This window comes from Dipodomys ordii, unplaced genomic scaffold (genome assembly GCF_000151885.1).
Source record: "Dipodomys ordii isolate 6190 unplaced genomic scaffold, Dord_2.0 Scaffold14, whole genome shotgun sequence".
In the NCBI taxonomy this organism is placed as follows: Eukaryota; Metazoa; Chordata; class Mammalia; order Rodentia; family Heteromyidae; genus Dipodomys; species Dipodomys ordii.
The window spans coordinates 8,704,010-8,716,408 of record NW_012267230.1 but is presented as its reverse complement, the minus strand read 5'-3'; the positions used below and the strand labels follow the sequence as shown (position 1 = coordinate 8,716,408).

At 51.1% G+C, this 12,399-nt stretch overlaps 1 protein-coding gene across 1 annotated transcript in view; it reads right to left on the bottom strand.

Moving 5' to 3' along the window:
* Positions 1-7,175: 7,175 nt before the first annotated feature.
* Positions 7,176-12,399, bottom strand: part of Parn (poly(A)-specific ribonuclease) — a 90,600-nt gene continuing 85,376 nt past the window's right edge. The window contains exons 23-24 of the mRNA XM_013011779.1: positions 11,837-12,009; positions 7,176-8,236 (exon numbers count right to left, since the gene is read on the bottom strand). Coding sequence (XP_012867233.1) covers positions 8,184-8,236; positions 11,837-12,009 — 226 coding nt within the window. The 3' untranslated portion in view covers positions 7,176-8,183. The remainder of the gene's footprint in view (positions 8,237-11,836; positions 12,010-12,399) is intronic.

Below are 12,399 nucleotides of genomic sequence, written 5' to 3'. Positions count from 1 at the left end.
GTGATTCGTTAGCTCCTCCTGTGACTTCCCTATAGCATGCTGCCCTTCCCTGGTCACACTGCACTGTCACATTTACTTAACTAACTGATCAATATCTGTGTATTTGTTTATTGGTTTCCTGCCTAACCAATGACTATAAAAATTACCCTAAACTTGGGTGCCTGGAAGTCACAGATTTCTCTCGAGTTCCCTTGGCAGAGCTGGCTTCTCATCAGGTGCTGGGTGACAGCCGGTGTGCACCCCCGCCTCAGGTGCTGGGGTCTGCTGGCAGTCCTTGGCTCTCCCCGGAATGAGATCATAGATTGCCACGATGTCTGCGCACTGACACGAGGCCTTTCCTTCTGCATCCTGCGTCTCCCTCCTCCCTCTCTGTTCTCTTACAAGGACACCTGGATAATCTTCAGATCCTTAATTCCAAGCACATCTGCAAAGTCCCTGTTTCCTCATAACGATGCGCCCACAGCTGGCTGGAGGCAGGACTTGAATGTATCTTTGTGAGGGGGCTGATGTGATCCTCTCGAATTAGCAGGCTAGAGAGCAGTTCACCCTCTCCTGTCACGGCCCTGCCCCCCTCCAACCTGCTACGCTACGCACTCAGTATGACAAGCTTTGTCCATTTTGTATGAGGGATAGCTAGTTCAGAAAAGTTGGGGGATACCCAAGATCAGATGGAGCCAGGATCTGGACCTCCTTGCCGTTCTGCTGAACTTTTCACTAAAGTGGACCGGAAGCTGGCACAGCCCACCAGCCCTGCCCCTCCTGCGGTGAGCCAGAGTCTTCCGAAGCGCACACACTGGAAAAAGCCAGGCTGGGCTGGAAGTGTTAAACCACCTGCCGCCAGTCCACCGTCCTGGTGCTAGGACCAGTTGCTTTGGCTCAGAAGTTCCAAGGCTATTCCACGAGGTCTGAAAAGGTGAGAACAGGTCACAGAAACCCACCGGTGAAAGCGTGACGCTGATGGCTTGTGCCTGCCTGTAACCCAAGCTGCTCAGAAACCTGAGATCTGAGCATCAGAGTTTGAAGCCAGCCTGCGCAGGAAAGTCTGTGAGACTCTTATCTCCAATTAAAGCCAGAAGTGGAGCTGGGGCTCAAGTGGAGCTCCAGCCTAGAGTAAAAAACTCAGGGACAATGCTCTGGCCCTGAGTTCAAGCACCAGTACAAGCCGAAAAGAAAGAAATGCGTTGATGGTGTTTCCTGTGGAGGACACCACGGGCAGCAAAAAGAGGCCCATTGTGAGCAAGCAGTCAACTCCTGTACTTCAAGCCTACTGAGCACCCAGCAGAGAAACTCAGGCAGAATGTGGTGTTAAGAAAAATCATCACCCAAGGGCCAGTTCTCCAATGCTGTCACCAAGCTCGACAAGAACCAAGGTGGCCACTTGCTCAGCCCCTGGCTTCTGGTCTTCATGAAGAATGAGATGTCTCCTTCACATGCTTTTCCCACCTGAAGCCCCCCCCCATGCACCCTACACGCTGCTGCTTGCCCAGCTTGCCCCCCCCCGTAAGACAGGTGCTTAAACTGTGCCAGTGTCTTACAACCACTTTGTAAAGTCGGTGCTCTGTCTTCTTTCCAGATCCCTCCAGGGCTGGAAACACCTGGGAAAGAGGTCCTGGGACTGGTATTTCATTAAAAACCACTTCCCAGAGTGTGACAGCTTAGTAACAGAAGACCACTGTATTTGTTAGCAAGTGCTGGGTAACAAATGAGACCAGTAATGTAGCAACAGAAAAAAATATGCTAATTCTCTCACCATTTTTGTGGGTCAGTTCTATGGCTCCTTTGGCTCAGATCTTGCAGTTAAGATGTCCTCTAGGTCTGCTGTTGTCTAAGGAGTCCAGTGGGGGAGGAGCTTCTTCCATGTGGCGGTTGACTGAGGGCCTCTAGTCCTTGGTAGCTATTCACTAGGTCTATGTTCCTTGCCATGTGGACCTGATAGGGGTGAATGGGGGAATCTGGCAGCTTATAACATGGTAGCCTCCTTCCCCCAGAGCAAGAGAGGGCACCCAAGCTAAAAACCTACCTTCTCTTTGCAAACTAATCTCAGAAATGTCATCCTATTATTTTGTCATTTTTCTCTTGGTTAGATGAAAGTTACTAAGATTGGCCCACATTCAAGGGGTGTGTTGTCACCTCACAAGAAGTGAAACCAGGAAGCAGTGATAAATGGTGGAGGCCATCCTAGAGGCTCCTTATCTCAGCCTCCTTTTCCAGACTCCCTTGCAGCTAGATGTGACCATGAGACTGAAGTTGTAGCCAATAAACTATAAGCAGAAGTATTGGGCTGCACTTTTGTGAAAGGATTTTAAAAGATGAGATACAATGTTGTTGTTGTTCTCCTTCTCCTTGAGCTCTTCAGCTCAAGGCGAGCACTCTTGAGCCACAGCACCACGTCCTGTTTTCTGGTGGTTTATTGGAGATAAGAGTCTCACAGACTTTTCTTCTTCTTCTTTCCTCCTCCTCCTCCTCCCATCTCACAGACTTTTCTTCTTCTTCTTTCTTCCTCTCCCCCCCCTCCTCCTTTTTTGTACTGAGGAACATAATGGTTGGAGCTGTGGCAGCCACCTGTGACCATGAGGTGATCTTGGAATGGAAGTTAGTTCCAGAAGGCTGACTTCAGATTGCCTGCTTTGGCAGTCATATATGAGTTTTAAACCATCATATTCAGAGTTCTGTTTACAGCTGACACTCACTGAACACATGGGAGTATAATTAGCCCATATACAGAGAAGAAAACTCTAAGGTTTATAGCTACCTAGAATTTATCCAAGGTCAAAAGCAAGTCAGTGTGTGAGGCAGGGCTGGACTTCTAGTATGTTTCTTTACAAATCGTATCACTCTTCCACTGCTTCCAGAGAGATCTTGAGTATGCATGCATGTATGCATGCCTATGGCTGTGCTTGTGTGGCTGGTCACATTCCACACAGTTCTATGGGATGTCGAACAGAATGAATGAATGACACTACGATGGCAGCCTGGCAAACAAATGGTCCCATTTCTAGGACACGATGCAGACCACAGCTGCCACTTACCATGCTGTCTAGCCACAGCCCCTTCTGTTGCACACAGTGGCCTGTTTTCTTAGTCATGTCACTTCTGTGGAAGGAACGGGAATTGAGCTTTGGCCTGTGTGTCACCTCCTGGAGGGTGCAGGGAAGGGCCCTTTGTGTTTCCAAGATACGAAAGCTACAGATCTACCTTTCTGCTCTGCGTCCCTCTGGCCATGGTAGTAAAGCCGTGGTGTTGCTCGAGCTGTTCTGAGGTTCAGTGGCTTTTCTCCTCCCTCTCCTTCTAGTGTTGGGGAGCAGAGAAGAGGGGCAAAAGCTCCTAGAGTCTCAGCTGGAACTGTGTTCCCCCTGTTTGCTTGCAGAAGTGAGCTGTTTCTCAGCAAATTAGTCTATTTTTCTGCAGCAGAGCTGGCCGCCCCATGCCAAGGTTTCTTGCCGCAAATAGAACGTCTGGAAGGATCTTTTGGTTTCCTCCGGCCTTGCAGCTTCACATTCCATCCGACTTCCTTCCCCAGCCCCAAAAGGAAATGGCTGGACCGTCTTCTGTTCCACTGCTGTGCCTGGCACCCCTGGAGACCCTCGTGAAGGGAGGGGGGAGAGGGTTCCACGGGCAGCAGCAGCTCTGCCCCACCCTTCAGCTCTGGCCTCTGGCACAGCTCTCCACCACCAGCCACCAAGAAGAGCCAGTGTGCCAGGCTACATCCCAGCCACAGCAACGAGAGGTCCATCCAGAGTGAAATGCCCAAATACCCGAAGTTGCCATTGTTGCCCCTGTCCCCTCATTTTCAAATGGCTCTGGCCTCCATCTGTCACTGGAGATAGGACCTGGGAGTCTATCACCTAAATGTCATAGGCAGGGTGACATTCAACTGAGACGTGGACGAGGGAACATCTGGTGGAGACACATCTAAAACCAATTCATTCCTTAGCATTGAAACCAGGTGGAAGAAGAAAGTAGTTTGCCAGGGATGTGCCAAGCCTACAAGAGCCATCAGTGGTTTGTAGGGGTGTACAGTTAAAAGATGCCAAGTTTTTGGAGACACTCCCAGCTCCCATGTTATGTGAGTGCAGGAGGGAAGGCCATGCAGAGCCCAGACCTGGCACTTGGGCTGGGGTTGCCTCTCAGCACTGCCCTTTTGCAAGCTGTGTCCCTCTGGATGTTTCTGAGCTGCTTTAAGCTTTCACCTTCCCTCCTGGGGGAAGGAAGGAGGTGAGAAGACTGTGAACCTCTCAGTCTGAATGCCAATGCTATGCAAGCGCCAGTCCCCTGACCCGAGAGAAAGAGCGACATTTTTCCCCCATGGCCCAAGTTATCCAAAGCAAAGATGTTATCCATTTCCAAGATAGTGACTCTTCACATTAACAAGGGGGGAAAGGACATTTCCCTTGGATTGTTGCCCAGCCCACACACATTTGGGCACAAACAAGGACGGGTTGTTTCCTGAGCCTCCCAAACCTGCCTGGGCACCAGAATCCCCCCCCGGGGGGGGGTGTTCGCAGACGGCTGGGTTCCAGCCCCGGGGCTGTGACTCGGTGCCACCGGAGAGGGGCCTGGCAAGTGCTTCTGACTAGGGCTCACCTGCTGCTGGTGGTGCCAGGCTCCAAGCTCACTCTGGGAACAAGGACTTTCAAAGAGGGGGGTAAGGGGTGGGGCGGGGGTGGGGCTGTTTGGAGCCTCTCTGCCCAGCTCTTCTCTGCAGCTGGCTTGTAGATCTTTGATTTTGTTGCTGTGATTGTTGTTTGAGACACAGCATCTTTACACAGCCCAGGCTGGCTAGCCCCGAACTCAACAGCATCCTGCCTCAGCTTCCTCAATACTGAGAGTACAGGTGTGTACTACCATGCCCGGCTGATTTTAACTGTACTTGTTTATAGGAAATAGTGGGATGTTCCAGGTAGACAATGATCCAATCAGGTAACCGGCATTTCCATCTTCATTCCCTTGATCTGTAATCCTTGGATGGAGCGCTCTCTCAGCTCTACCCACGGTATGTAAGGAGTGGAGGCCAGCCATCCTCTGGCGCTGTGAACACTGGGACTTCCTCTCTGTAACTGCACTGACGAGCTGGCTCCCCAGGTGGGTGACCTGCATGCTGGAACTCAGGACTTGTCCTCTGGGAGGTGTCTAGGAAAGGAACCTGGCTAAGCATTTCCAGCACCCAATGCTGTAATCCACCTCCAGAGGCCATCCCCTAGGGCTTCATGGGTGCCCACAGTGTCAAGAAAGGGTTGTGTGGCCGGGCACCGGTGGCTCACGCCTATAATCCTAGCTACTCAGGAGGCTGAGATCTGAGAATCGCGGTTCAAAGCCAGCCCGGGCAGGAAAGTCCGTGAAACTCTTATCTCCAATAAACACTCAGAAAACCAGAAGTGGCGCTGTGGCTCAAGTGGTAGAGCCCTCTCCTTGAGTGAAGAGCTGAGGGACAGCGCCCAGGCCCAGAGTTCAAACCCCATAACCGACAAAAGAAAGAAAGAGAGAGAGAGTGAGTTGTGTGTATTTGGGTGGTCCTGGATTCCTGACAGCTGCTGGTGGAGGGGGAAAAAAGAAAAAGGGGATGGGGGAGCATCTGGCCCCAACCAGTACCTCAATTCTGGATATGTACAGTCATCTGGGCATATGACATGCCCAGCACTTGGGAGGCTCAGGAAGGAGGATTGTGATTCAAGGTCAGACTGAGCTACATGTGAGCTCCTTAGGGAGATACTATCTGAAAAAACAGCAAAAATATATAAAAAAAAATCTGGAACCGGGTGCCAGTGGCTCACGCCTGTCATCCTAGCTACTCCGGAGGCTGACATCTGAGGATCATGGCTCAAAGCCAGCCCGGCAGGAACATCTGTGAGACTCTTATCTCCAATTAACCACTAGAAAATCAGAAGTGGTGCTGTGGCTCAAGTGGTAGAGTGCTCACCTTGAGCTGAAGAGCCCTGGTGCCCAGGGCCAGAGTTCAAGCCACACAACTGACAATAAACAAAAAACATAACGGAACAAAAATCTAATACACGCTTGTATGAACCTCAAATACAATGGGCCACAGGCATAAAGTTTACCTTCAAATGGGAATAATTTGCTTCCGTGAAGTATGAAGGGCTCAGAGCAGAGTAAGCCCCAACACAGTTCCCATGGGGATACAGGAAAAATACACAGGGGAGTGGAGCAGTTAAGTGTATTTTCAGCTGGGTAAGGTTGCACATACCTGTAATCCCCGTTCTGAAGATGCTGAGGCAGGAAGATTCCGAGTCTGGAGGCCAGCCTGAGCCACACACTGAGACATTGTCTCCTAAACCAACTTACATACCTAACCAAAGTCTAAAATAAGACAAAATCCCTTACATTCCGAAAGCAAGGACTACCATTCCAGAAAGCAATCGGTTTCAAAACGGAAGGTTCTAAAAAGAGAGGTCCGTCAGTTTTCGAGTGAATGAAGTTATTTTAAAAGATTGAACTGTTTGTAATACTCACTGGTTCTCCAGGTTGAGAGATGGTTTGGCATGGTCCTTAGCAGTCGCCAAATGTTGTTGCATTTTCTTCTTCCAACTGTGATCTTTAGATCTCAGCCTTCAGAGTTGCTAGACTAACAGATGGGAGTCACTGGAGCTGGGCTCAACCAATCATTTTTGTTGTTGTTGGTGGTGGTTTTTTAAACTACATTCCCAAAGCATTTGAACAGGAAAGCCTCTGCAGGTGTCGCTGGAATGCCCGGAACGCGTATTAAATGAAGGAAGGAACCTCGACCAAGTCTCGCACGAGACTAAAAAGATAATTCAAGATGAGATGCTAAAACTACAATGTTTCTATAAGAAAATAAGTAAGCATGTTTTACCACTCTATGGTTTCTTAGATAGGACATAGAAGGAAAAAAAAAGAAGACACAACAGACTTCACCAACATAGAATTTACGTAGTAAAGGGGTCTGCCAGGAATTCTATGAGGGGTGTGAGGAGTCCTCTCCCTCTCACCGCCTGCTGCACCGGTGTCTGACCTGGGCGGGGGGGGGGGGGGGACAAAGTGAGGAGGGAAGAAAGAGTCCACGCGCTCCCAGGCCAGCAACTTCCCAGGTCTTCTCAGAGGTGAGACGCACCCCGGCAGCCTGTCTGCCTTCACTTACGACACGGAGCAAGGAAGACCCAGGGCTCTATGAAAATTTCTTTAATTTTATCTTTTGGAAATACACTTTTCATTTTTATTTTCACGATACAAAAATGTTCAATATCTAACGATGATCTACTGGAAGCAGACCTGCGGAAGGAGGTCTGGGATGTGCTGTTTCGCCTCGTGATGCTCACATCCAGGTTGGGGTTCACCTCCTTTCCTTCCTCCTTCCCCCATACTCCCTCTCTCTCTCGCTCTCTCCCTCTCCCGCTCTCTCTCTCTCTCTCTCTCTCTCACACACACACACACACACATTCCCTGTAGGGTAGGAAGCTCTGCTAGACATTGACAAACCACTAGATTTTCCTTCTTGAACCTCTCTCTCTCTCTCTCTCTCTCACACACACACACACACAATACACATATACACATTCTCATACACACTCACGTACACACACATATAGAGAGAAACACCAAGCAAGGATGAGCAGTGGAGACTGTAGGGCACCCACTTAGAACAGCACTGGGTGTTCACTGGACCATTCCCATGAGAAGCTGGCACTGCCGGAGAGTAATGGTAATAAATATGTCCACAGGCCCAGGCGCATGCGGGCTCCCCCAGCGATCAACCCTGCACCCTTCCCATTGGAAACAAGCCTGATGGATGTTTTCAGGCAGCCGTGGTGGGAAGCTGAGGCCCTCAGGAGCCATGTCCTTGGCCTCTGACCAGCCCACAGACAGGGACGGGAAGGTAAGCAGGAGGGAGCTCAGGCCTGAACCTGCGACCAAGACACCAGAAGTGGGCTCTGTTCTCACACTAACCTGCAGGAAAGCTTCCCGGGAGCAGAAAATGATTAGCGGGTTAGTACAGGAATGCCCACGCTCATGACCGCCCACAGCTGTGATGTGTGTCCACAGTTAGTTTTGATTAAAAATGAGGGGGGGAGGAGAAAAAAAAAAAGCAACAGCCACCAAAGTAAAAACCGGAGACACTCGTGGTTTTGCCTCTTCCACACCGTGGCTTTAGTGACACAATGTGGTATGGCTTCCCAGCGTGCCGGAGGTGGCTCCTGCTTGGGTCTCCGTTACCAGGTGTCCGGAACCTCGAAGAGCTTGGCTGGGCTGTCCGTGCAGCTCCCTGGAGGGGAAGGAAGCACCGCGTGAGCGAGGGGGGGCGACCTGGGAGGACGCATGGCGGCGCCGGCTGGCGCTGGGCCCTGCCTGACACGCACGCATCTTCAGGTGGGCAGGGCAAAGGTCACAGCTCATGCCTGGCTGTGGCGACAGGCCCGGCAGCCACGTGGAAGTCATCCATTGCCATGGGTGGAGTGAGGAGCTTCCCTACCCTGCCCCAGTTCTGTTCTCTCACTTCCAGAGTTTAAACAAGGGCACACAGGAGTGCACACATAGGCAATCACGCTGGGTGCCGGGTTCATGGGTAATCTTCACTCACGTCCACCCAGTGTCGCCAGCAGCCACACACACACAGACCAGAAAGACATGGCAGAGCCACGCTGCTAGCAGGTGGCTAGCTGCTTCTGTGGCGCCAAGCTCCCCCGGGGACCTGGGAATGTGGGTTTCTGTGTGGGGAGGCACAGAGACACCCCGCAGCAAAAGGGAAGCGTGCCAGCCAGAGATCCCAGAATGGCACAGGAGCTGCAGCCACAGCGTTCCCCACTTGGTTGAGGCTGGCCAGGTCCATCTCTATGATGGAAGAGATCTTCCTCCCCAAGTCTGAAGCCTATATTTTCCATGCATGCCATTTTCTGTCAGTGCTAAGGCAAAGAGTGTCTAGAAGGACACCTTGACTTCTGGGTCTGTGACCTACCCAGGGAGTGCAGGCTCATAGAGTGAAATGTGCAGGCCGGATCGGCCGCACAGGGGCTGCTGTGCACTGATGAAGCTGTTCAGGGAAAACCAGCCTAGCCACCCTCCAAGCCAAAGCCCAAATCAAAGCCTAGATGTCCGTCGGCTGGGAGAATGGATAAGCCAACAGCCATAGACCCTTAAAGTGGAATATTATGCAATAATAACAAAAAAAATGAACCAATGATGCAAGCAACATCACAGATGTCAAATGCGTTGTGCTAGATAAAGGAAGAAGGATCGAGGTTGGATTGTGTGTGTGAAAAGGTTCTGGAAAAGCCAGGTGACTTGCTGTCTGACCACCTGTGACAATGCTCTGACACTGGAGCCTTTCAGAGGGTCACCCTGACCACCACCACTCACGCCCTCTGGCTCCTGCTCAACACAGGCCCTCCGCAGGCTGGAGCTTCAAGCCCTCTTGCATCCCGGGGTTTTACTCAAGGGGCTGACGAAGCACAGTCATCTTTTCAACAGGTCTGGCTCCTGCACTCTTGACCGGCATATGGGCAACATAGGCCAAAAGGAGGAGAGTGCCGGAAGCAGCCAGTCAGAGGGTCCAGTCAGCTCTACCCCGTACACAGGCCTCCCTGGGTAAGGGGAAGAGGGCCAGGAAAAAAAGCCCATCTCCCAGGTCCAATTAAAACTTGTCATGACATCCTTTTCCCCATTTTGGCAGCACTGACAGAGAAGCACACATCGATCTTTTTTTTTTTTTTTTTTAAAGCTCCAATCTTTTTTCTTTGGTCAGTCGTGGGGCTTGAACTCTGGGCCTGGGCACTCTCCCTGCGCTCTTCAGCTCAAGGCTAGCGTTCTACCACTTGAGCCACAGCGCCACTTCGGTTTTCTGGTGGTTTACTGGAGATCAGAATCTCACCGACTTTCCTGCCTGGGCTGGCTTTGAACCATGATCCTCAGATCTCAGCCTCCTGAGTAGCTGGGATTACAGGCGTGAGCCACCAGCCCTTGGCTTAAAAAATTCAATCGTTTGGCAATAACAGCTTTACTGTCAAAGGGGAGGGGAAAAAAAAACAAAAACCTATCTTATTACGGTAGTAGAAGTCCAAAACCCCAAATAATTTATATAAAGGTTTCAGTTAGAATGATGAAAACTGTAAAAGGAGCTAATCTATTAACATAGTATATTTTAAAGATTATGGTGACATAGGAGAAAAATTAAAAAGGCTTGTCTCTGAGAGGAGATAAACTAGAAGCTCCTGAGAGACCAAGCTACACAGGACAGACACCAAGCGGACACAAGCTAAGCATGATTGCTAAGTCATGCTAACATCTAATATTTATTTATTTATTTTGGCATGGTTGAACTCAGGGCCTTGCCCTTGCTGCCCCAGAATTTTCTGGCTTTGTTATTTTTTGAATGGTGTGTAGTGTTTTTGCCTAGCCCAAACTGGACTTTGATCCTCCTATGTATACTTCCTGTGCAGCTGGTATGGCAGGTGTACCCCATTATGCCTGGATATTGTTGATATGGTGTCTCGGGACCTTTTTGCCAGGGATAGACTTGAACCTTGACCTTCCCAATCTCTGCCCCCCCCAAGTTACTGCGGTAGAAAATATGAGCAATGTCCAGCTAAATCCCTCACCCTTTTATGAGCACGGGCCAGGGATTAGAGACTTCTAAATTCTGGTAGGAAAAGGAGAGGAGACAGCTAAAGGGGGGTGCCAGGCTCCATGGGAATGGCTAAACTATAACAATCAAGGCTTCACACAAGAGCCCAAGTTTTCTGTTAAAATGAAACTTCAGCACAATTTATAAAAAGCACTTGCTGCATTTTTGCTGCTTCTGGGATTTCATTCCTATCGATGAGAGATAGATAGAGATTCAGTAGTCAGATCAGGCCACACAGGCAGAAGGACCAGAGCACATGGAGCTTAAGACTTGGACTTGGGTCTGAGCCCAGCTCCACCACCAGCTGCTGCCTCCTCCACCTCGGCTGAACTCTAATCAGCCGCAGGCACTATGTGCAACGGAGAGGAGCCACAGCCACGGGGCCTGTGCCTCTGTCATCCCAAGTGCACAGATATGACCGTGATGTGGGGCACACACACGTAAGGGCTCTGGGCCATCAGCAAGCCACTGACCTCCGGGCCTCGAGTCTCAATCGTGAATTGGACAATGGTGAACGCCTCACCGATTCAAAGGGGAGGCCTCCGGTCAAGCCTGCAAGGCGTACTCAGGAGGCAGTGTCACAGGCACTGTCACTGTGACTGCAGTCTGACCAATGACCAGCGTCCCCCACAGCAGGAGTGGCCATTCGTTCAGCCACCCCCTGCCCTTGCTCTGGCCTGCGTGGGGTCTGTGCCCGGGGCTGCACGGGACACGGGGCTGGAGGTCCTGGGCTCTACCTCTGCCTCCAGTACCCGTGTGGCCCCGATGCCTTCTTTCCTAACCTCTCTGAGCCAGCACCACACATCTACGACAGGGGTGATGGCTCCCCACACCAGTGGGGAGCGGCGAGGGAAGCAAGGACAGTAAAGGGGGAGCAGGCGGTAGAGTCTGGCAGGTATACTGCTCAGCACATGCTGATTTCCTGTCTCCCTGCTTCTTATGTAACGCTGCACAAGGGAGAGATCCAGGTGGTCAGGCATTGCTAGGAGGGGTGGGAATCATGCAGGAGTGGATCTGGGCAGATGGAACGCACATCTGAAATACCTTGGCTGCTTTGAACACATGACCAGAATCGAAAGCATGAGGCAGGACTTAGCGTGGAGCCCCACAGGAGAGGCCTGGGTACCAGAGCCAAGGCTCTGCCTGCAAGGGGAAACACTGCTAGCATTTCTCCCTAAAAACAGGAGTGTCTAGAGCCTTTAGGCAGTACACACAGCCCAGGGGTTTAGCAAGAACAGCACCAACCTGCCCGAGGAAGCTCTTTCTTCATCCTTTTCAATTTCTTGGCCTTCTTGCGTCCCTCGGAGAGGGGCTCAGCCTCGCACTCAGATTCCTCCCCAGCCACTCCGTCCTCCGAGCCAGCTTCTCCTGCCCCAGGGCTGACGTTCTTCTCTCCCATGGTGCTGGTGGCCGAGAAGCTGAAAGGCACCAAGGGGGACACAGGGCTGTTCAGAGGAGTGGAAGGGGACGTTTCCTAGCCATCAGCAATGGGGTGATGGCTGGAAACAGGGCCTTCTTATGAACCAAGTTAAAAACTCCCCAAGACCAGCTGGTCAGAGGCTGGCTCTGCCCTGTGCCAAGCTGCTGGGAGTGGTGAGGGCACATTCTGCCAGAACATTCCCGCCCTTGGTTTAATGAAGCTGATGCAGCGGAAGAGTAGAGGATGAGACTTAAATCTTCTAATGGAGTCTCCCCAGGATCTTCGATCCACCTGCTCTCATCCGGCTTACAAGGAAGAGTTTGTGAGCTACAGAATTCCCTTCTTTTCCAAAAAGGTGACTCGTTACATTTATCCTGAGACCTCGGTC